At 33.8% G+C, this 25,989-nt stretch overlaps 1 protein-coding gene across 8 annotated transcripts in view; it reads right to left on the bottom strand.

The window, feature by feature from the left end:
• GPHN (gephyrin) overlaps positions 1-25,989 on the bottom strand; it is a 414,033-nt gene that overhangs the window by 150,649 nt on the left and 237,395 nt on the right. For 4 of the 8 annotated variants that reach the window (XM_090271004.1, XM_090271010.1, XM_090271005.1 and 1 more), the window contains 2 exons: positions 24,503-24,637; positions 2,044-2,100 (listed from right to left, as the gene is read on the bottom strand). In XM_090271004.1, the coding sequence (XP_090127130.1) occupies positions 2,044-2,100; positions 24,503-24,637 (192 nt within the window). The remainder of the gene's footprint in view (positions 1-2,043; positions 2,101-24,502; positions 24,638-25,989) is intronic. The other 4 variants (XM_090271006.1, XM_090271012.1, XM_090271009.1 and 1 more) reach the window with 1 other exon arrangement.

Raw genomic sequence — 25,989 nt, 5'->3', positions numbered from 1 at the left:
AAACATTTCAACACATCAAAGATATTTGTATAAAACAAGAATACATGCTCAATAAACCCGTGACTAGGAAGCCAACATTTTCTTTTAATTATTGCATCTTGTCTCCCCACAGCATTATGGAAAATAAATCCTGTAACTATCCTTATAATCCTTTAGAGATTTACTTAAATTATTTCTCTTTGGTAGAACTATGGAGTAAATATATTTTAAAATTATGAAATTTGCCTTTCTTTCCCAAACACACTTTTTGATTTAGGCTGCATCCATATTAAACTGACTGAACTCTAAAATGTATCTTTTGCCTTATATATAATGTGTGTATATACATAATCATATTATATATACTTAAAACCATAAGCGTACAATTATAATTTGAGGTTCTATACACCCAAAAGCTGAATGTAGAGGTAATTAAACACACATACACTCACACACACAATCTAGTTTATAGCAGATGGTGCTGCAGTTATGGATGCCATTTGATCTTTATTTCACTATCAGTAATTTCCAAAAAGTTATGTTGCTCTGCACATTATTGCTTGAGTCTGAATCCTAATCCATTGTCTGAACTACTACAGATTTACCTCTCCTTCAAGACAAAGGTAAAATATGATACCTCACAGGAAGACAGTGAGGAATGCTACTGTTACATCATCAGGATACATAAACTCATATTTTTCTGACTGAATTTCACCTTGCCTCATTTTTTGAAATAGGAATATAATCACTACTTCCCATCCCTTCTGATTATCCTTAGTAAAATAACATTTAAAAAATGCTACCCAGTTTATAGCAGTGTTAGAGAACAGAGAGGATGGCTTGTCTGGAATAAAGGACACAAACATACAGACACACCTTCATTCATGGGCACTCACGTGCTTGGCACACACACAAATAAACAGACAAAAAAAGTTAAATTAAGAAGGCAGAAGAGGCAAGGAGAGGAAAGAGTGCAGAAATCAGTGCTTCATAAACTGTTAAATGGACATAAATTGAAGGTATGTAAAATTTTGAAATGACTTAATATTAGGCATCATGGTAATTACTGAATTTTGGGGACATCCCAGTGCAGTGAAATACCTGTTATATTGGTTAATTTAACACCTACGACTGTTGTAAGGACGAATGGGATTGAGATACAAGAATTCATTAATTTGGAGGAAGATTCCTCTGTATACTATAAAATTCAAATTTTCCATTTTGCATTGATAGTGGCAGCATTTAAAGTTCTCAATGACTATGTCAATATTTCTTAAGAGTGATAACTTGTTTACCTTTTCATTGTGATTAAATGTTAGAGTATCAAGTGCCCAGGATATTTAACAACTAGCAAATGGGACCATCAGATCAGAAATCTTTAAGTTGTATATTAGCAGATCACATACATGAATGGGCAAACATTAGATATAGATTGTTTCTGTTCACTCTTACATCAAATTTTTAACTGAAAAAATATAAAACAAAGGGGATTAAGAGTGCTTAAATACTGTTAGCTATATTTGAGTCCATTATACTAGCATCATATAAAATTTCTAATTCTTAAGATTTTATATATATATGTATAAAATATATGTTATTAACTCATAATAAGTATCTCCCTGGAATAAATTACAAATAGTAATGACACTAACATAACATTTAATTACTTTTTACAAAAAAAAAATGTAGAAAGGAAAGATAATATTCTCTAAATTAATATTAGTTCTCTGTATAACAGGAACTTAACACATAGTGACATCAGTCAGAGGAACGGTTTACTCTAAAACCCCGAATTATAGGCACCTGTAATGAGGCAGTTGCCCTTTTTCTTGTTTGTGGTGCCATTCAAAGCTAGTTATTTGGCAGCTTGCCTTCAGCTGGTTGCTCTATGTGTAGCTGAAACAAACAAAAAATATGACCCAACAGCCAATAAAAATATTAAAATAAAAAAAAAATGGGATGGTGAAAAATGGAAAAAGCCCCTTTCCTCCCACCACCCTCCAAAAAGGAAGAAGTGTAGGCTATAGACAAAATCTTGCCAAAAAATGTTAGAAACATATTTACTTTGAGGGATCCAACTCTACTAGCAACTCCTTTGCTTTCATCCGGCCGTCTAATTTGCTACAATGAGGGAAGATGGGTAAAAAAGACAGAATAAAGAAAAAGTGAACTTAAAAAATTTTCTATGCATTAGTAAGTAACACATGCAAAAACATCAATTGACTCTTTGAGGTACCTCTTAGGGAGGTCAAGGAGTTAACTAACCCAGACGCCATAAGACATGCTCTGCAAATAGGCTGGCCACTAGAATTCAATCACTGTCATGGCACTATTCCTGAGATGAAGAAACGGGCACTTACGTTCAGTTATCTTGGAGATTTCTGATGAAGCAGTATCTGGAGTAGTGTTACATTTGCATTTGGTTTATGAAAAACAAAGAATTACAAATAGACCTATGCACAGAACTTTGTCTCTTTCAGTGTTTTAGTGTCTATTCCATTGTAATATCAGAAAACATCAATGATATGATTAGAAATATGAAGGTTTCCCAAGTGGAAAGATCAGTCCTGACAAGCATCATTCTTAATAGGTGACAGAGTGAAGCTCCTCTGCTTGCTGACCCAAGCACTGAGGTTATTCAGCTGTCACTAGGATTCCTAATTAAACAATTATGCTGCCCAATGAGAAAATTTTAATGCCAGACCAGTGTCAGATACAGTCACTTCCTCAAAGCTTTCTGTATTTCAGTTGAATTTTCCTCTTAGGTAAGAGGGGAAAATAAAGTTGCAATTTTAAAAACTTGTTTTAAATAACTATATAAATGAGAAAAGGAAGATTCTTAACACAGTGTTTTATCAGATGAGGTATGGACTTGTAATAGTTTATTAAAAAAATAGGTTTTTTTAGTGTATTTTTTTATTACCATTTATCCCCCTTATGCCCTGCTGTTACTTTGTCATGGCAGATACTAATCCTTTGCTTTTTAATAGCACTGTAATGACATATAATATTTTGTTTAAAGAGGAAGACAAAAGGATGGGGGGAGAAGGAAAAAGACATTTTAGATCAAGTAGATTCCTACATGTGCTGAATGATGGTCTGCACTCTGACCAGCACAGGTCAAGTTAGCTGTGATGCTTCTGTTAGTATTAGGAGACAATAGAGAAGTATCAACATGATACCAAGTGTTAAAGTCCCCTGGGAAAAAAAGGAAACCTGGCCATGCTACGAAATTATATTTGGCACTCTATAGATTGTCTGTCTTACCCCTTTTGGGACATCTTTTATAGTATATAGAGATTGCTTAGGAAAAATCCTAAGAATTGAATTTTCATTTTGAAAAACAAAGCATCTTGGCACATAAGAATTGCGTCAACTTCTGGTTTCACTCAATGCCGTTTTCACTAATTCTTCAGCATTAACTGAATGTCATGCCCAAAAGATAATCACCAGTTCTCATTCTTCTTTGTCAAACAGAATTCTAAAATTTAGAATTCTCAAATATAGGCTACCCTATAGGACAGGGCCTCTGGATAGATAGTGAGTTCCTAATACCTAGTTACTCTCTGGGCTATTTTCTTGACCCCAGAGAACATCTTTATATCAAAAATGGTTTCCCATTTTAAATGGAGACTCATGATATCTTGATTACAAAGATAAACTATATACTTTCATACAAAAATATAGTCTAGTGTATTGTCCAGCTTTCTGAAAACTTCCAGAAACTGTGAAGACTTCAAGTAATAAGTGAAACCATTTTCTACTTTTTTTTTTTATTAGCAGAAGGCTTAAAATTATATCAAGTCCAACAACATGAGGTAACTTCTTCAAGGTTACATAGGATGCTAATTCAAAACTAGGCACAACATCCGCAGTTCCTGATTTCTAGTTTAAAGTTGTAATCCCTTAATAGGCTTAGAAATAAATGGGTAGGACAAAAATTAATACTTATAAGAGCACATATATGTATAGATCTATCTCTTCATCTATAAATTTTGTTATTATATTTATTTATGGAAGGGATTTTTCCTAAACCATTTCAGTTCCCTTTGCAAGTGCAAGTACAGAAACTTAAAGATTAAATTATAAGAAGAGAAGATAGTCACCATTGAATAGTAAACATGAAACACAGACTATAATACTAATTTAAAGAAAGATTTTTGGAGTAAACAGCTCATTTGTCAATACTTGACACCAATTTTCTTTCATATAAATCGGATTTATAAATTTGAAATTATCATAAGAGGAAGACTTGAGAAAACCACTGTGGTTATCAATGCCAGAAGTGCCATGTGATTCTCTGTGGCTCCTGAAAAAGGTAATGATACCAAATACTGAAAATCTTCAGAGAGAATTTGAAAAAGATTTGTCCCATAAAATTTGAGAAGTAGAGAATAGCCAAATAAATAAATTTTAAAATGCAATGCTCTCATTTATTCTAATCAACCCTTAGTCATCAATTATGATGGAGAAAAATAAAAGAAATTCACAGCTAATCCAACTACCTGTATTATTTTTCTTTGATAAGAATTTAAAATAAATCACAAAATATTAGCACTTAAAATGAATTAATTCTTTGCAGTTTTTAAGAGCCTAATAAGTTAGCTAATTTTATACATTCTTTTCTGTGAGGCTAAACATTCTCTACCAGTAAGTAACAAAGGTTAAATTGCAAATGTTTCTGTTCCATATTGGATCATTACAATATTAATGAAGTTTGAGAATTAGATGTAAAGAATTGCAGGGATTATGAGATGGATGAAATTATTAGTTTATTTACATATATTGAAAATTAAAATGCCAGTTTCAAAACCAAAAATATTATCACTAATAATTTTTCTACCTGGAAGGAATCCTTTTACAAGCATTTCACTGAGATTATAAAAGACAGAAACCAGAGGATCAAAACCATTTCAATATTTCACTATGCCTCTCAGCCAGAATATTTAACAAAATGTTCATTAAAGATAGTCTGAAAACATAGCACTGTATCACTTTTTTTCTGCAATATTCTTGGAATCTTTCTTCAGGGATTAATTACTAGGGACTCTATCACTAGGGATTAATTACCAGGACGTGACCCATAGAGCAGAGAAACTACTATGCTGTTTGTATTCATGCTTTTAATAAAGGTTTGGGTGCTAGAATTATCATGCAACAAAACATACTGCCTGGAAACTAATACAATACTGGTTATTGATTTCCTCCAATTTAGCCCAATTCTTCAAAACTGAGTTCACTGTAAAATAATTTTGACTGCTAACATGGTAAAACATTATCTCATCCTACCCTCTCTTGCCAATAATAAGTATTTGTGTTATTTTGAGGCAAACATAGATTTTGGAGTAGAAAGCCAATTTTGTATTAATTTTTTAAAAAATATGATATTTCGAGGAAAGTTTAGGCTTGTAGAAGCCACATAAAAGTAAGCGCTTATATCACTATCACTGGCTGTTGCATTCACATTTCTCTTTAGTACAAGATCTTTGCTGAAAAATTTTGAGAAAAGGTTGTATATTTTTGTGTGCTTATTCTATTGATAAGAGAACTCAGGTCTAGAGAGGTTCAGTGGCTTTGTGGAGAAATGTAAATTAAGAAAAAAAACACAGCTGGTATTAAATTCTCTGAATCTCAGGTCTTTTCATTAAATTTAGACTCTCATCTATGAAATGACTAGTGTAGATCGCTCCTCTTTCTCTCCTGATATATTTTCTATTAATTTAGATTAAGTTTATGTAAATTAAACAAACTTTTCTGTTTGTTTGTCCTAGGAGCTGAACTGTTTTATTTTTAGAATTATCTAATTTATACCAAATTACTCTGAGAGAGAAAAACATTTTTAATCCTATTTTATTATGCCCCACCCCCCCTTTTAAGTATGGGCATCAATGACAGAAAATAAAATTTTTTTTCTTAAAAATTATTTATGTTCCAATCAATATCACTCAGTGTATACTGGTATAGCTATACATTGTTTGATAGTTATGATTTGGAGGAGGACATTTTAAAAAGTTTTACTTGAAACCTCAACATTTAAGCAAACTCCTATGAATAAAATCCTTTTTAGGAACTGGTTGGTATTTCAATTCACTGTATTTCAGCCCTTTGAATACAACTGGTACTTCATTATAAAACAATTCTGTTTCAGTTGTGATTTATCAAGGTCAAGTAAAACAAAATATTTGATATAATATGAACTAAAATATTCATTAAGTTTCCAAATTCATGTGTTTTGTCTTTAATAAAAGTAGAATGAGTAGAGAGAGCAGATAATCCTGATGTTTTGAGTGAGAAAAATACATGACCAATTTTAGAATATATATAATTTAAAAAATTTAGAAATCTAGAGAGTAGTTTAGTTTGGGACATATTCTTTATTAAAGTCATGAATAAGACATGGCTAATTAATTATATGGATTTAATATGTGGCTCTATCTAATAAACTCTACTGCTGACATAATGATGGCACAGGTTATTCATGTTGAGCTGCTTCTGCACAAAGCATGCCCCAAACCATTAAAAAGAAGTTTATAAGAATCAAAACTTAAATGAAATTGAAAGGTAGTATTCTTAATTTCACTATTCTTGTATTTCTACAGTTCTCACTTTCCTGTCTTCCTGTAACTGGAACTCTAGTGAATACCAAGAGAAATTATTGTTTCACTTAACAGAAACAGCTTGAGTTAAATAAAAAAGATCTTAAAAGAAGTTAGAAAATTTTCAGTCAACAATCTCTAACTTTATTAAATAACATAGAATGTAAGTGTAAATTATTTTATATTAATTATTAATATAATATCAGAGAGGGGGCTAAAGAGAATGGTAATATTTATTCAGTCAGCACAGAAACTTACTTTAAAGGAATAGATTTATAAACCGACAAGAAACTTTAGGGGCTATTTTACTTAATATCATGATGTTACAAATATAGAAACTGAGGTCTATTTTAATGATGTTACAAAGTGGCAGACTAGGGGTGATCCTTAATATTTAGTACCTCATAGTGCAATACTTATACATACTCAATGTTGTTAAGTTTTCAAACAACTTTGGATCCATAATTTTTAAATGTGTGCCAGTAAGTCAGTCAAATGCTAATGCTAAAGACTGCTTTTTCTAGAATATCATTAAGTTGAATTCATCAAGATACAAAAAAGATCTCTTCCTGGTATCCATATAAATTATACAAGTCAATAGCCTAAAATCTCGGCATATAATTTAATCAAACATAGAATTAATACAAGTTGCTAAGTTTAAGAGAAAACTGTAAAACATTGAACTTCCAGAAGATCATAACATCATTGTTTTTAGAACAGAAATATTAAACAACTGAAATAGCTATAATAGGGGATGCTGAAAAAATCATGCCACATCCACAAATTAGAATAGCAAACAATAATCAATAATAATGTTGTATAAGATTATTTAAAATAATGTAAAGATGTTCATATTATTAAATGAATAAGATAGTTTAAAATATTATTCAGTTTAATAATAATAGCTAACATTTAGTGAGCATTACTTATATTTCAAACTCTGTGATGAGTGATTTATATGAATTTTAAAATTTAAACCTTAAAACAACCCTATGAGGCAAATAGTATTATTATATTCCACTTTACAGATGAGATGATTATGATTACAGAGGTGAAGCAACTTTCTGAAGTCTCCACACCTAGTAGTGATAAAGCTGAGATTCATCACCTGGACTGTCAGACTGTAGAACCTGAGCTCTTACTCACTGCATTCCCAATATGATTTATTTAAATAAAATATTTGAATGCATAGAAAAAATACACAATGACATACAGCAAAATTTTAACAGTCATATATTAAGTGTAGTCATAGAGAAACTTTTTCTCTTCATATAAATTTTCTAAAATGAGCAAGTATATTACATTTTTATTAAAAGAATAACCTACCCACTTACAGACTATGTAAGCTATAAAACTTAACTCTATAGCTAATAATGTTTGGTTAGTTATATCTTCTCAGGCTAACTAATCAAATGTCATTTTTAGTTCATATTTCAGAGTGGCAATTGCACATTTCACAGTTAAGTTATGTTAAGCTTCAATGATGAATATAATTCTGTGAACATTAAATAGAACAGGATGGGGGAGTTTCAATTTCAATTATCATTATATATAAAGGCAAAGGGGACACAATCAGATGAAAGAAACAAAAATCAATGTAAAATCCTGTATATTTAGCAGAATATCATAGAACAACTATTTAAAATGATTTGTGAACTCAAACGTAATAGCTAAAATATATTACTACTATCTAATTTCAGTTTTATCAAAATATGAAATACTTTACCATACTGGGTAGTGCCTTTCTCATTAGAAATGTATATAAGGGAACCATCTTTTATTTGAAGTCTCAAAATCTGTTTTGCTATTAAACCAGAATAATAAGCAAAACAAACAGGGAGGTGGGCAAAAGGGGGATAAATGGGGACATCTCTAATAGTGTAAACAATAAAAATAAAGTAAAAAATACAAACAAACACATTGTTATAGAGGAGAAACTAAACAATAATGAACAAGAGTAGAAATCAGTTATTCCAAAGTCTATAGGAGCCAGTCATTTAATGCAAATGAGTAAAATAGCTTGGAGGTTATAACAAATGTTAGTTGAGTATTGATACATGCCAGGGGCTGGCCCCATAATGTTGAGCTTATTTTTTTAGGAAAAGCTAAAAATTTTATTTTTAATTAAAAGCACACCCATTTAAAATGTTCTAAACCTATTTTTTTAAAAAGCCTCTCTTAATTACAACTCTAATAAAACTATCTTCCAACAGCTAGGTTATGGCTTAAAAGAGGGCTCTCTATATCTATTACTAAGCAAGATATCCCAGAAAAACATTAGTTGCTATCCAAATGCATAAATAATATCACATTGGAAATGAGTAGAGTTGGCTGGGAATTACAATTTCTGGTCTTGCATCTTCAAAAGACTTTGTGAAGACATCTCTCATTTTGAATGAGGGAGCAGAAATTCTGTTCCCTTCCCTAGAATTAATTTGGAGCTCAGAGTGATGGTGAATCATTTATAATGCTCAAGCATAGTACTGGTGGTCATTTACATATAAAATAAGAACTGTTGACTGAGAATACCACCACAACATTGTCTTACTGGAAAAATAAGATTACAAATACATAATTTTGACCCAGGATATTTTCAAGAAACATAAGCAGTTTGCTCATTTGATTATATAGGTGGTTCTTTAGGTGTGGTCCCTAGTCTCGTGAGGTTCCCCGAGACCATTTCAGGAATCCAAAGGCCAAATTATTTTAACAATAGTATTATCACATTTGCCTCTTTCATTATGTTGACATTTTCAATGATGGTACAAAAGCAATGGTGGGTTGGCACATTAGTCCAAATAAAGGCAGTGGTCCAAAGAGTATGAATAGTTATTATATTATTCACTATCATGTACTATCATTTAAAAAAACTCATAGTTTCAAAAAAGAAGCTAGTTTCATTTAACATTGTCTTCAATAAAATAGTAAATACTAATTTAATGAGTATTGCAAAAAGAGAGGTATGTATAAAATACTTCTGTTCCTTACCAAAGGATGATGATTGTCTTAAAAAAGCACGTATGCAGTTGTTTGAGTTGGAAGCTGAACTAGCTAGGTTTTGAACAAAATACTACTTTTACTTGAAAGAATGAAAGAATACCGTCAAACATGATTTTTCAGTCTTAGGTATTTGGTAGATATTTTTCTTGAAAATGAATGAAATGAGCCTGTCAATTCAAGAAAAACAGACAGGAATCATTGTTTTGCCAAAGATAAAATTCTAGCTTTTAAGGAAAATTAAAGTTGTGGAAAACATGTATTATGAGTTTGAGAGCTTCCAATGCTTCCAAGTCTTTTTTGATGAGCTTGGTGGTTATATTAATGAAAATGATTTTTAAATATAATATAATGAAATTTGTCAACACTTGGAAAAACTGATATTTTTCAAATTACCAAGATATGCATTGCAAAATCTGATAGAAGATTCATTCAAAGTTCAAGATAGGACAATGAATTTTAATATATCAGAGTATAAAATGGCCCTTGACAGGGTTCTAGATTCCACACTTTGAAAAGACTATCAATTGTAAACTTTTGGCGTAGTTTCAAAGAATATCCACAATTATCTGAAAATGCTGCTAAAATAGCCTTTCCTTTTCTAACTGTGTAACTGTGTTAGGCTGAACTGTTTCTTCATATTCTTCAACCAAAACAGTATATCACAACAGACTAAGTACAGAAGCAGATATGGGAATCTGTCTGTTTTCTATTAAACTACACATTGAAATATATTTGAAAAAATTGTAAAACAATGACACCCTTTTCAGATTTTTTTTGTTTTGTAAATTTTTAAAAAATAAAAAATAATAAAAGCTTATTATTCCTATTTTGAAGCAAATAAATAAACATTTAAAATTTCTTTGTTTTAATTTCTTGTTCAGTAGATATTGCTAGGTATAAACCACATAAAAGATATTTGAAGTTTTAAATAATTTTTAAGCATGTGAAGGAGTCCTGAGACCATTATATCTCAGAACTGCTGGATTTGACAAATAATGAGGAGAATATTATTGCTAAATGACCATCAGGGCAAAAACTGTGCACAAAAGAACTGATACTTTTGTATTTAGAAAATGTACATTTGATATCACTAATTTAGTGTTTTCCAACCTTTTCTGGCTTTTGTTGACTAACCCATATTTCTGTAATGTCATTTACAGCTGAACAGATGTTGATATACCAATGCTGATATAATTTCAGGCAAAAGTAAAGAAACAATGTTTAGTGTATTCTTATTGATATTTTTTTTATCTTATAAACAGTGAAATAAATTTGCAGGCCCCAGTTAATATGACCTAAGATAGAATTTTAGCTACTTTATGAGATTCTCCAGGGACTTGGGACCCTCAGGTTTAGAACCAATGAACTTGACATGTCACATAATCATCCTGGTGTTCAAAAAGGAAAGTGGTGATAATATGAAATAGTTTGCAAAACTATTTTATTAAGAAAAATACTCAGAGGAAGTATTATCCTAATACTGGATCAATAATACCATTTTTATATGTAAAGGAAGTCATATTGCTTTCCAGAAAGACTTAATCATTAAAAATTGTGAGTTAAGAAAATACTTAATCCTTTATTGAGATATAAATTCTTACATTCAAAGAATAACAGAAACCTATATTTATGTATTTTGTTTGAATATAAGATTAGACAATGTATAAATGAACATACTGTTCATGTAAAGATATTACTATAATATACTTTTTAATCACTTTGTAAACTTAAGTTCAATTAAATAGATTGTGCTTATATTTTTTTCCCCACGAGGAAAATAACTTGCAGGTTAGTCTTGCACAAAATTCCATTCTAACCTTTAAGGTATAAGAGAATATGTGTCGATTGATTGCATGTATTTTTTTATTTTTAAAGTCAAACTTCAGATGCTTAGGAAATAAATGAACAGTTGAATTGGTTTTAAAATATTCTTTATTTTAATAACATCTATAGGGAATAATAAATTGATTGAAAGTTTGGATTATTTTTTCTTTTTTGCTATGGTCATTATTCTCTTCCTCAAGCCTCTTAATTTTTAATATAAATGCTCCTGCTTTTCATAATTGAAAACCAGCCCTCATTAAGTTGTGAATCATACTCACTTAAAATAGAATTGATCTGTTACGTATTCTTTTAGCCAACAACTATTTTTGGAGACTATTACTACTTTAGAACTTGAGTCCTCTACATATTTAAATAGAATCTACATATCATTTGGTTTTTGGCTTAGGCACTATTTTACTTAGGGGAACGAAAAATTAAAAGTCCATGTTTGTTTTTAAAAGATACCTCATTGTGACATAAAGCAAGAAGCATGGAAATCATACATCATTTCAGTCAGACTTCATTAAAAAAATATCTGATATAAAAGAGAAAGAACTTTTTTCCCAAATACAATAAAATAATGTCATGTCAGGCAATAAATATTTGCTAGAGACAATGCCTTTGAATGAAAAATTGCTTTAAAAGGTAATTATATTTTAATTAAAAAACAAAACAAAAATCTGATAATTCATAGTTGTCTTCATTAGATTGTGATGAGGTTACTAAAATGAAATACAAAGTATGTATATATTTTATAGGTTTTGTTTTCACTAATATTAAACAATCAAAGTATAATCTAGGATATTATATTGTCCTGAATATATAAAATGTAAATCCAAAATAATGTTTAATATTATATTTGTTGACATAAGAGAAATAGATGCACACAAGCAAATGGACAGGAAGTTTTTCAGTTTACATACTGCCCAGTAATTAAAAGCTACAGAAGGAAAGGTTGGAACTGTTAGTTTTGAATCCTAGTTTGGTTATTTAAAACTTTTGTGTTTTCACAAAGACCAGGTTAAGTTCTTCTGATGGTTACTCCCAGATGATTCTGTGTTCCTGATAAGTCACAGCACTTATTACACTTTATTATAATTTACAGATGCCTGTTTTGTCTGTCAAACCAAGAACAATGCCTACTTGCTCATGACTGTTCTCTTAGCACCAGGCAAAGACTTATTTAATAAATTAATAAAGCCTGTTGGGGAGGCAAGGACTATCAGTTTCATCATCGACATAAGCTCAGAGAAGTTGAGCAACTTGTTTAATGTAGTGCAGTTCTTAAATAGAGAACCCAGCAGGTCTTCCATTATCAAGTCAAGTACTCTTTTTAGTGCTGATCATTAAAGACTGTATTGCATAACTGATGTAAAAAACAGTATTTACACATATATTTTGTACATGACACACTGCGTGCCTAATTTGAAACAAGTAGGGGAATTTTTACGGAGTTTGGCCAACACTAAAATGAGTTAAATTATAAATATAACGAAAATGCAGTAACAATAAAAATGTTAAACTCAACTTGTGTTTTAATTTTGTACTGGATATCATTCCTGGGATGTCTCATACATATCTCAAATTGAACACATTCAGAACCAAAATATATTTATTCTCCTTGCTTTTTACCTTCAAAACTTGCTCCTCTTATTCCTTAATATAGTTAATAACATCACCACTTACCCATATCTCAAAGTAAAAACCTGATTTTCTTTTTGACTTTTTCTCTGTCCTAAATTTTAATGCTAAAAATTGAAATAAATAATTCACTAGAACAGATTGAAGTGCTAAAACCTATGATCTTGAAATTTGATAAGTAGGTAAAGAAAAAAATTTTTTGTATTATTTAAAATAAAAAGAACTGATATGTAAAAATGAATTATCAAGTCAATGAATTAGAGCATTCATATATTCAATACTATTGAAGATTTTGTCTGAGAGTTCTTGATTGGTGATAACTGCCTGGTGACAACTGCCTTGGAAATGATCGTTATTGCTCAATATAATTCTCAAAACCTCCACCTATCACAAAAGCTTCAGTTTTGTTTTTTTTTATCCTTCATGTGCTTGGTTGAATGTTACTCCTTAGAGAAGTTTTCTCTGACCATCCTAAGCAAGATTTCCCTTCTTTATTTTTAAATTGGAACCCCGGTGGACAAAGTCTGATATTTTATTTTTATTGATTTATTCATATATGTATTTATTTTTTACTTTACTTTTTATTACGTTTTTTCCCATTGCTATTTAGTCCTCTTATACTGCCCTTCCCCCAGCAATCACCACACTGTTGTCAATGTCCATAAGTCCTTTTTCCTTAATCTCTCCACCCCTTAACCTCCAGTCTCCCTCTCACCAGCTGTCATCCTATTATCTACGAGTCTGTCTTTGTTTTCCTTGTTAGTTCAGTTTGTTCATTAGATTCCATATGAGTGAAATTATATGGTATTTGTCTTTCATTGACTGGCTTATTTCACTTAGCATAATGTTCTCAAGGTCCATCCATATGGATGCAAAGGGTAACATTTTCTTCTTTTTTACAGCTGAGTAGTATTCCATCGTGTAAATGTCCCACAGTTGTTTTATCCACACATCTACTGATGGACATTTGGGCTGCTCGAATATTTTGGCAATTGTATATAACACTGCAAAGAACATAGGGGTGCTTATGTTCTTTTGAATTAGTGTTTTGGGTTCCTTTGGATGTTCCCAGAAATGGGATAACTGGGTCAAAAGGCAGATCCATTTTAAATTTGTTGATGTATTTCCATACTGCTTTCCACCGTGGCTGGACCAGTCTGCATTCCCACCAACAATACAAAAGGGTTCCCCCTCTCTCCACATCCTCGCTAGCACTTGTTGTTTGTTGACTTATTGATGATAGGCATTTTGACATGTATGAGATGATAACCTCATTGTGGTTTTAATTTTAATTTCTCTGATAATTAGTGATGTTGAGCACCTTTTCATATGTCTATTGGCCATCTGTATGTCCTCTTTGGATGAGTGTCTATTTGGGTTCTTTGCTCATTTTTTAATTGGGTTGTTTGATTTCTTGGTGTTGAGTTTTGTAAGTTCTTTATAGTCCCTGAGATAGTGTGTCTAGTAGAGCAGAGGACTGTAGTTGATTTCCAAGTCATGAGTCATCCTTAGGTTGCTGGTTTGATTCTGGCTCAAAGGAGACAAGTGTATATATTTAGCCCTGGCTGGGTAGCTTAGTTGGTATGTTCTTTATAAATTTTAAATATTAACCATTTATCAGATATATTGGCAAATATGTTCTCCCCCCTTCTGTGGGTTTTCTTTTTATTTTGTTGATGTTTTCTTTGGCTGTGCAAAATTTTTTAGTTTGGTGTAGCCTCATGTGTTTATTTTTTGTTTTGTTTGCTTAGGGAGATATATCTGATAAAATATTGCTATGAGCAATGTCCGAGACTTTGCAGCCTATGTTTTCTTCTACCATCTTTATGGTTTTGGGCCTAATATGTAAATTTAAAAAAAAGTTTGTTTGTTTGTTTATTTATTTTTAGAGAGAGGGGAAAGGAGAAAGAGAGGGAGAGAAACATCACTGTGTGGTTGCCTCTCACTCATGCCCCCAATTGGGGATCTGACGTGCAGTCTAGTCATGTTCCCTGACTGGGAATCGAACCAGTGACACTTGGCTCGCAGGCCGACGCTCAATCCACTGAACCACAGCAGCCAGGACTTGTAAATTTTTAATCCATTTTGAATTTATTCTCATGCGTGGTATAAGAAGGTGGTCTAGATTAATTTTTCTGCATGTATCTGTCCAATTTTCCCAACAGCATTTCTGAATAAACTGTCTTTAGCCTATTGTATGTGCTTGATTTCTCTGTTGAATATTAATTGACTATAAATTGTGGGTTTATTTCTGAGCTCTCAATTCTGTTCCATTGATTTATGTGTCTGTTTTTATGCCAGTACCATGCTGTTTTGATTACTATGACTTTATAGTATAGTTTGATATTAGGTAGTATGATTATTCCAACTTTGTTCTTTCTCAGGATCACTGTTCCTTTGTGGGGCCTTTTGCGGATGCATATAATTTTTGAAATATTTGTTCTAGTTCTGCGAAATACATCATTGGAATCTTGATAGGAATTGCATTGGATCTACTGATTGCTTTGGGTAGCACAGACATTTTAATAATGTTAATTCTTCCTGTCCATGAGCACTGCATGTGCCTCCACTTATTTGTATCTTCTTCAATTTCTTTCTTCAGTGTCTTATAATTTTCTGAGTATAGATCTTTTACGTCCTTGGTTAGGTTTATTCTTAGGCATTTTATTCTTTTTGAAGCAATTGTGAATGGGATTGTTTTCTTAATTTCATTTTCTGTTAGTTTGTTACTGGTATTTAAAAATGCAACTGACTTCCGGCCAAGATGGAGACATAGACAGACATGCTGCATCCCCTTCCACAACTACGAAGGAATACAACTACTTCAAAACTAGAGACAACCAGAAGTTCCAGAAAATCGAGGTGCATGGAACTCCAACAAACAAAGATATAAAAAAGAAATAGTCATCCAGACAGGTAGGAGGGGCGGAGAGGACGTGGTGTGGTGGTGGCAGCAGCAATGGCAGCGGCAGGGCAGTAGAAAGTGCAGCCACACATTTTAAAAAGTCGGAAGGGACACCTGGTGAGCCTTCCCAGCACCACACCAGGCTGCACAGCTCACGGTCCCAGCACCGGGGAAAATAAAGACTCATTGCTTTTGACTGTGCAAACCAGTGGAGGCTGGGGTGGAGGAAGAAACTACTTGTCTCTCAGTAGAGTCCACTTCTTTAAAGGGCCCCCACGGTCCTAGAACATCTGAAGACCCACCCACTCTGGGAATGATGGCCAGGGCAATAGCTAGAGAGGTGCCAGTCCCATACGGAAATGGGAGAAGTGCCTGGAAAAGGGGCGAGTGCTGAGCAGGTGGCATTTTTCCCTCTCAGACCTCTTTCCCCCACACAGCACTCCAATGGGTGACACAGGTCGCCCTGTACTGACGAATATCTAAGGCTCCACCCCTTACAACATAACAGGAGTGACAGCTCTACCTAAGACACAGAGGCAAACAAACACAGGAGCCTGTGAAGATGAGGAGACAGAGAAGTGCGGCCCAAAAAGGGGAATGGATCAAGGTTCTAGTGGGAGAACTAAGCGATGAGGAGATAGCCAACATAACAGACGAGGAGATAGCCAACCTAACAGACAGATTTCAAAACACTGGTGATAAAGATGCTCACAGGCTTGACAGATATGCTTAAGTATGGCAAACGTATAAGGGAAGAAGTGAAGGCTATGCTAAATGAAACGAAGGAAAATCCACAGAAAATCAATGGTGAAGGGAAGAAAACCAAGGTTCAAATGAGTGATTTGGAACATAAGGAAGGAAAAAACAGTCAACCAGTACAGAATGAGGAAACAAGAATCGAAAAAAATGAGAGGGTTAGGAATCTCTGGGACAACTTTAAATATGCTAACATTCGAACCATAGGGTACCAGAAGGAGAAGAGGAAGAGCAAGAAATTGAAAACTTATGTGAGAAAATAATGAAGGAAAACTCCCTAACTTTGGTGAAGGACATAGACATACAAGTCCAGGAAGCACAGAGAGTCCCAAACAAGCTAGACCCAAAAAAGACCACACCAAGACACATCATAATTAAAATGCCAGGGGTTAAAGAGAAAGAGAGGATCTTAAAAGCAGCAAGAGGAAAGCAGAGAGTTACCTACAAAGGGGTACCTTATAAGACTATCAGCTGATTTCTCAAAAGAAACTTTGCAGGCAAGAAGGGGCTGGCAAGACCTAGTAGTTATGGATTGAATGATGCTTTTTAACCCTCTTTGCCAAATCTGTTGCCCCCAGAACACAACAAGGACACCAGCCTGTTAAACCAAGCACGCCGTTGTCCGGAGACAGCCAACTGACCTGGAGTCTGCACAATCCTTCCCCATGTGGGAAGGCCACCCTCCCCTCCACACCCCCACTGTTATTAGGGATTTCTGGACCCAAGGGTAGGTAGGACGACGACCATGTCCAGCTTGAAGCAGCTAGAGGAGCTTGAGACCTTTGCCCATTGTCCTTTACAAGATTACAAAGGGTCTTAATATCTGAGAGGGAGGGATAGTTATTTTTTACGAACCATGGGTATGGACTTGGGGGGGGATGCTGGGGGAGGGAGATACTGGGTGGAGGGGAGTAAAGGGGAAAAAATTGGAACTACTGTAACAACATAATCAATAAAATATACTTAAAAAAAAAAAAAAAAAAAAAAAAAAAGAAGGGGCTGGCAAGAAGAGTCCAAGGTGATGAAAAGCAAGGACTTACAATCAAGATTACTCTATCCAGCAAAGCTATCATTTAGAATGGAAGGGCAGATGAAGTGCTTCCCAGACAAGGTAAAGCTAAAGGAGTTCATCATCACCAAGCCATTATTATATGAAATGTCAAAGGGACTTATTTAAGAAAAAGAAGATCAAAATTATGAACATTAAAATGGCAACAAACACAACTATCAACAACTGAATCTAAAAAGTAAAAACAAAATCCAACTAAGCAAACCAGAATAGGAACAGAATCATAGGTATGGGGATCATTTGGAAGGTTATCAGCTGAAAGGGGGAGGGTGAGAAATGGGGAAATGTGCAGGGATTAAGAAGCATAATTGGTTGGTACAAAATAGACAGGGGGAAGTTAAGAGTAACATAGGAAAGGGTGAAGCCAAAGAACTTATATGCACAACCCATGGACATGAACTAAGGGGGGGTGAGAGTGCTGGAGGGAAGGAGGGTAATGGGCAGAGTGAGGTAAAGGGGAAAAAATGGGACTATTGTAACAACATAATCAATAAAATACACTTAAAGAATAAAAATGCAACTGGTTTCTGAATATTAATTTTGTATTCTGCTACTTTTCTGAATTCATTTATCAGTCCTGGTAGTTTCTTGATGGAATCTTTGAGGTTCTCTATGTACAGTATCATGTCATCTGCAAATAAAGACAGTTTTACTTCTTCTTTCAATTTGGATGCCTTTTATTTATTATTCTTGTCTGATTGCTGTGGCTAGGACTTCCAGTACTATGTTGAATAAGAGAGGTAAAAGCAGACATCGCTGTCTTGTTCCTGATCTTAAGGGGAACACTTGTCATTTTTGCCTGTTGAGTATGATGCTAGCAGTGGGTTTGTCATATATAGTCTTTATTATGTTTAGGTGTGTTCCCTCTAATCCCACTTTGCTGAAAGTTTTTATCATAAATGGGTGCTGAATTTTATCAAATGTTTTTTTTTTTTGTGTGTGTGTGTGTCTATGGATGTTAGTGTGTGGTTTTTATCCTTCATTTTGTTTATGTGGTGAATCGCATTTATTGATTTCCGAATGTTGTATCAACCTTGCATTCCCGGAATAAATACCACCTGATCACAGAGTATGAACTTCTCGATGCATTGCTGTATTCGGTTTGCTAATATTTTGTTGAGGATTTTAATATCTAAGTTCATCAGGGATATTGGCCTATAATTTTCTTTCTTTGTGGTGCCTGTGTCTGGTTTTGGAATTGTGTTAATGCTGGCCTTGTAAATGAGTTTGGGAGCTTTCCCTACTCCTGATATTTTAAAAATAGTTTGAGAAGGAGAGGTGTTAGTTCTTCTCAGAACATTTGGTAAGATTCACCTGTGAAGCCATCCAGTCGCAGGATTTTGTTGGGAGTTTTTTGGTTACTGCTTCAATTTCTCTTCGTGTGATCTGTCTATTCAGATTCTCTGATTCTTCCTGATTTAGTTTTGGATGATTTAATGTTTCTAGGTATTTATGCATTTCTTCCAGGTTTTCCAGTTTCTTGGCATATAGTTGTTCAGAATATTTTCATACAATCCTTTGTATTTCTTTGGTGTCAGTTATTTCTCCTCTTTCATTTCTGATTTTATTTATTTAGGTCCTGTTTTTGTCTTGATGAGTCTGGTTAAAGATTTGTCAATCTTGTTTATCTTTTCAAAAAACAAGCTCTTGGACTCATTGATCTTTTGTATCATTTTTTAAAGACTCTATTTCGTTTATTCTGCTCCAATCTTTATTATTCCCTTCTTCTACTCACTTTGGACTTTGTTGTTCTTTTTCAATTTCCTTTAAGTGTAAAGTTAGACTGTTTATTTGAGCTTTTTCTTGTTTTGTCAGATTCATGTAGTGCAATGAATTTCCCTCTTAGGATTGCTTTCCCAGTGTCCCACAGATTTTGGATTGTTGTGTCCTTGTTTTTACTTGTTTTAAGGTATATTTTGATTTCTTCCCTGAACTCGTTGTTGACCCATTCATTGTTTAGTAACATGCTATTTAGTTTCCATTGTGTGTTTTTTTTTCTGATGATTTCTAGTTTCATAGCATGGTGGTCAGAGAAGATGCTTGACATGATTTCAGTCTTCTTAAATTTATTGAGACTTGTTTTGCGTCCTAGTATGTGGTCTATCCTAAAGAATGTTCCATGTGCACTTGAAAAGTATGTATATTCTGCTGCTTTGGGGTGAGATGTTCTGAAAATATCAATTAAATCCATTTGACCTAGTGTGTTGTTTCAGGCTGCTGTCTCCTTGCTGATTTTCTGTCTGGAAGAGCTATCCGTTGAAGTCAATGGAGTATTAAAATCCTTGGCTACGACTGAATTTCTATTGAGCTCTCCCTTTATGTCCATCAATATTTGCTTCACATTTTTAGGCCCTCCTATTTTGGGTGCATAAATGTTTACTAGGGTTATATCCTCTTGTTTGATTGTTCCCTTTATCATTATGTAGAGCCCTTCTTTGTCTCTTACTATAGCCTAGGTTTTGAAGTCTATTTTGTCAGATATAAGTACTGCTATCCTACTGCTACCTCAGCTTTCTTTCCCTTTCCATTTGCATGAAATATCTTTTCCATCCCTTTATTTTTAGTCTGTGAGTATCTTTCAAACTGAAATGGGTCTCTTGGAGGCAGGATATATATGGGTCTTATTTTCTTATACATTCAGCTACCCCATGTCTTTTGGTTGGAGCATTTAAATCATTTACATTTAAGGTAATTATAGGCAGTATGTATTTAATGCCATTTTATCATTACACCATTTTCCACTGGCTTTTTTTCCTCCCCTACTCCCCCTCTCTTTCCTTCTTCTTTTTCCTCTTCTTAACAAGCCCTTTAACATTTGTTGCAGTACTGGTTTGGTGTTAACAAACTCCTTTAGTTTTTGCTTGTTTGGGAGGCTCCTTATTTCTCCTTTGATTCTAAATGATAGCCTTGCTGGGTAAAGTAGCTTTAGTTGTAGGTCCTTGCTTTCCATCATCTTGAATATTTATGCCCCTGTCTTCTGGCCTAAAATGTTTCTGTTGAGAAATCAGATGACAGTCTGATTGGTATGTCACTATCTGCTTTCCTCTTTAAGCTTTTATGATTCTCTACTTGTCTTTAAGCCTTGACAATTTAATTATGATATGTCTCAGTGTAGGCCTCTTTGGGTCCAACTTGTTTGGGATCCTTAGCTTCCCAGGCTTGTGTGTCCTTTTCCTTTACCAGATTAGGGAAGTTTTTGGTTATTATTTCTTCAAACAGGCTCTCGATCCCTTGCTTGCTCTCTTTCCTTTTGGCAATCCCATGATGAGGATGTTGTTAGGCTTCATGTTCTCCAGAATGTTTCTTAAGCTCTCCTCATTTTTTTAAAATAAAAAAATTATTTATTTATTTATTTATTTTGCTGCTCTGTTTGGGTGTTTTTTCTACCTTGTCTTCCAAATCATTGATTTATCCTCTTCTTCATCTAATTTACTGTTTATTCCTTGCAGTGTATTATTTAGTTCAGATATTGTATTCTTCATTTAAGACTGGTGCCTTTTTATGGTTTCTATGTCTTTTTTCATGCTACTGAGTATCCTTATAATCATTACTCTAAAGTCTCTATCTGATAAATTGCTTGCCTCCATTTCATCTAGTTCTTCTTCTGGGGAATTCTCTTATTCTTTCATTTGGGGTCTATTTCTTTGTCTTCCTATTTTGCATGCTTCTTTGTATTTGTTCCTATGTGTTAGGTGGAGCTGCAAAGACTCTGGTGTAGGCCTTTGTCAGACATTGCTTGTGGCTGGCCCTGGTCAATCTGTTTGGAGCTATCAGTGATCCACAGCTTGTGGCTTCCTCTGCTGGTTTTGGGTGTGTGCAGAAAGAACAAGGCTGCACACCAAGGTCAACTTTGACCAGCACTGGGACCGGGGAGGATCAGCTGAAGCCTCAGAGCTCCCTGAGATCCAGCTTTGCTGTTAACTAATTAGTGATATAGCTTCAAGACGTACTCAGCAGCCCACCTTAAGCTCTACATGGTGAGGCAGAGTATCCTGTGGGTAGGGCTATTGCATCCCCTCAGGCTGATGCCACTTGGAGGGGAAGCTCTGCATGAGAAAGATGGCTTTTGCAATATGGGGGACCACTCAGCCCAGGGATCCTGGTGCCTATTCCTTCAGTTCTCTCCCCAGGGCCACCAACCACGCTCTCCTCAGTGTCTCTAGTCTACTCTGCCCTCCCTCTGTCAGAGCCAGCGTAAGTGGCAGCAAACTAAATTTTGTGTGTTGGCCTTTTAAGAGGCTCTGTGTATCTAGCAGTCTCTCCCTGGCAGACAGAAACCCTGCTGCTTTTCACAACTGTATGTTATTTGGGTTCCCTTTCTGGCTCTGTGCTGTAGTCTGGGGAACCCAGCTTGAGATTTAGAACTTACACTTCTCACGGGGAAACCCTGGGCCACAGAAATATCTCTCCGGCACTGCAGCTGCCACCCGCGGGAGCATAGCCAGCCGTCTCACGCCTCCTCTACACTTCCTACCAGCATGTTGTGGTGATGTGGCTTTTTCCATCTGTCCTTGGTTATATGGCTTGTCTTCTGCTAGTGTTCAGTTCTCTCCTATAATTTTCTGTCACTCAACTTTTTCATTTCTTCTTGCATGAATTTCAATGTGTAATTATTAAGTTATTTTGAAATTATAATTAATAGAATTATTTATATTTACCTACCTATTCATATTAATATACCATTCACTAAACTGTAAACTCCATGGAGGCAGAGATTATATCTGCCACTGACATAAAAGCACATATTAAGAGCATCTAATTTAGATTCCATCAATAAGTCTTATAATTTGAGACATTTAATAGAAAGATTAATTTGACTTTCTTGCTCCTTTAAAAAAGCCAATATTCAAACTAGTTTTTTATTATACTAGTATTCTGATTCGGTCTTAACATTTTAATTTTAAAATTACACCAAAGCAATAATTTCATCTTTGAGGTATAGATTCTGGTGCTGGTAAAAATTATCTAAAAAGAACAGAATCTTATTCTTAGATAAAAATATTAAAAAAATTCTTAGGAAGAAAGATATTCAAATACTCTGCTTTATATGAATTTATTGTCAGTTTGAACATCTAACAGTTAACTGAAGAAAAAATGTCAAGACAAGCCACTTGCTTTCCTAAAGTTTTGCAATAAACATCAAGGTTTTTACTTTTAGGAGTTAACTTTAGTAAATTTGGAAATACCAAGTAATTTTTAAAATTGGATTTAATGTTCCCTTTGTAATTAAAATGTAATTACAAAGTTTTAAAAAGGTCCAAATACTAGGTAAAATTAAATTATGCTTAAATTATGTTCACAGTATATCATTAAGGGGAAAATGCTCTGTCTTGGATAATTCTGTATTCCCAAGATTTAGATCTTAATATCTGATGAACAGCTAAACATTAATAGTGACCTTAACTTTCAGCTTTAATTATTTCCCAGATTTTATAAATGAGTACAGCTTGCACAATTAGAATTTAATGAAGTTAAACAATAAATTATTTTCTTTTAGAACTTTAAAAAACATGAATGAGATTCATCTATTCAATTTAAGTATTGAGAATTCTGTTTTCATTCAGTTGAAGATGTAGTTGACTGGCATCTGAATGGCATTAACGTATATTTTATGTCTAGAATGTTCTTATAATTTTTCTTTACTAAAGATATAAAACCTCAATTTTTTTAACTATAAAATAAATACCAGTTATTTTTGATATAAGTCTATCACAATGATATACAACACTAATACTCTGATGACTTTACTGTGAAGACTGTATCAGAGAAATGTAAAACCACTGCAGTACACATATCAAGAAAAGTTGGAATTCAGGAAGACAGCTATATAAGTCCTTAAATTTGATGACAGAGAAAAAGTCACAATTTGAAAAATGACTTTAAGGTCTCTAGAATAAATTTAGTGTATGGCCTGATATCTAACACCATATCTTATTAAGTAAAAAGAAATTTTACTGTTAACCCTTTGAAGCCAATATCAGATCTATCCCACAGAAAACTTAATAGTACAAATGACTACCTTACTCAGGGTAGAGACATTCCGGGAGAAAGCAATCACAGCCATAATTAAGTTTGCTATTTAATTTGTCATATACATGAAGATGTGAGGCAGCAAATGTTTAATCCTTATTTCCCCCACACATAATTCAGTACGTGGGAAAATCATAAAAAATAAACACTAAGAAACTTCTTCCCTCCCCCAAAGGTTGGCATTAAAACTTTCTTTCTAATGAATTTAGATTTGTTTTCAAATATTAGGCAGCGACATTCCAAGTTGAATATGTTTGAAAAATTTGGAATGATACTAGAGCAGGGAGCTACCCCAGCCTGAATAAGTTAAAAAAAATCTGTTGGTGGCATTATTTTATTTTGTTAATCTTGCTATTTCTTGGTCAGAAATGCATTCATCTTTTACATAAACATGTAACTCCTCATCTATACTGATGAGTATGCTAAGAAAATAACAAGTCTACAGGAAAGAAACAGTATATACAGAAAGCGATACCTGTAGCTGTGATGATGTAGGAGTAGACATTTTGCATGAAATTTTTATTGTTCTATTGTTGGCCTAATATGACAATTTGTGAAACAGGGGGTGGTAACTATCTTACAGTCCATTAATTTTTCATTGTACTATCATGCATGCAATCCAACCTTGACAAGCAGAGGAAAATATTGGTTAGTTTTCCCAGATTCACATGGTAGACCACAGTGCTAAGGAACTGTACTTACTTTTGGTGTTGGGCAGGAAGCTGTAGAAAGGCGGGATGTAGCCTGAGCACGAGGCGATTCTGAAGGAGTAGTGCTGAGGGAAGCTGTGTCTCGTGGGAGCACCTGAACGCCACGAGAAATAATGGATTCTGGAATCTGAACAAGGGGAATAAGCATGGTTTAATATTGTGAAATTACCAAGAGTATGTAAAATCAATACCTGTGCCTAATTTTTTTTGGACAGGTCACCGGGTATTCTTTGCTGTATAGCGCTGATGTACTCTGCCTCAGGTACTGTTAGAATGCATCCAACAATTTGGGATAGAATAGAAACCTTCAGATTTAAAATATTTTCCCTGGCCAAGTAACATTTTATTAAACTTTTTATGAGAACTCCTAAGCACAAGGGAGTAAAGTGGTTGGCACTCATACACCAACCCTTTCATTTAATAGTTATGTATTTCCTAGATATTTTCCATTTCCCTTTCAGATTCATTCTATCCTTCTTCAGCCTCTCTGCTCCAAGCTGACCTGTATAGATAGACTCAGCAAGCTATCTTGAGCTCTTGGGTTTCCAATTGGGTTCAGCTAATGGGAGGCACTGTCAAGAAACTGAAGGGTTGGAGGAAATAAGATCTAGTATTTATTCCCCAGGCTTCTTCTCCACCAGGTCATCACAGGTTGGCTCGGATCACAGCTCATTTTAGATGACACATGCTTATAGCTCTTTTCTTGACTCTAACAGTAGCTCCTTCCCTTTGCCTCATTCGGACTAGCAGTATTAATGGTTTCCACCATTACTAGACCCAGAGCACTGCATTATGACAGGTTGTTTTCACTAAAATCTGCCCAAATCTATGTAATCACCATAGTCCTTTATTAAACTCTTCTTAATTATCCATTTAAGTATGGTAAGACTTCTACTGGAATACCGATGAATATATTTTTCTAATTGCCATTTCCTTTATCTAAAAAATGAAGATAATAATAGAATCTACCTCACTGGATTATTACTGAGGGTTACATAAGATTATGTATATAAATTATCTAGCACTTCCAAGTAGTAAATAGTTAAAAAATGTTGCCTATTATTATTATATTTTACCTATCAACATCATAAAGACTGATGTAATTCAGTATCACTATTCTAAAAATATACAAACATAAGGACAAATAATGCAAATTATTTATTTTTCAAATAATTAATATTTATGTTGATTATAAAATTTAGTATTTGGGGCTATGCATAATTTAGTTTATGTTCTGGGCTAGTACTAATGGGTGTAGGTTTTCTAATCTTATAGTGAGAACCTGAACACTTTCAAGTTTTGTGCACAAGAGAGGAAAAACATTTGGTAAAATAAATATGCAATTAACATTCAATCAACAAATATGTTGGAAGCAGCAGCCAGACTTTGTGACTAGAAAGGTGTCCCTGATCTTATGTATCATCTCTTTCTCACAAAAAACATAATATTGTACTACTTGCAAAGAAGCTCTTTTATTTA

Source organism: Furipterus horrens, unplaced genomic scaffold, assembly GCF_987537825.1.
Source record: "Furipterus horrens unplaced genomic scaffold, mFurHor1.1.pri manual_scaffold_3, whole genome shotgun sequence".
Lineage (NCBI taxonomy): Eukaryota > Metazoa > Chordata > Mammalia > Chiroptera > Furipteridae > Furipterus > Furipterus horrens.
Note: the sequence above shows the minus strand (reverse complement) of the source record. Positions and strands in the feature narration are given on the sequence as shown.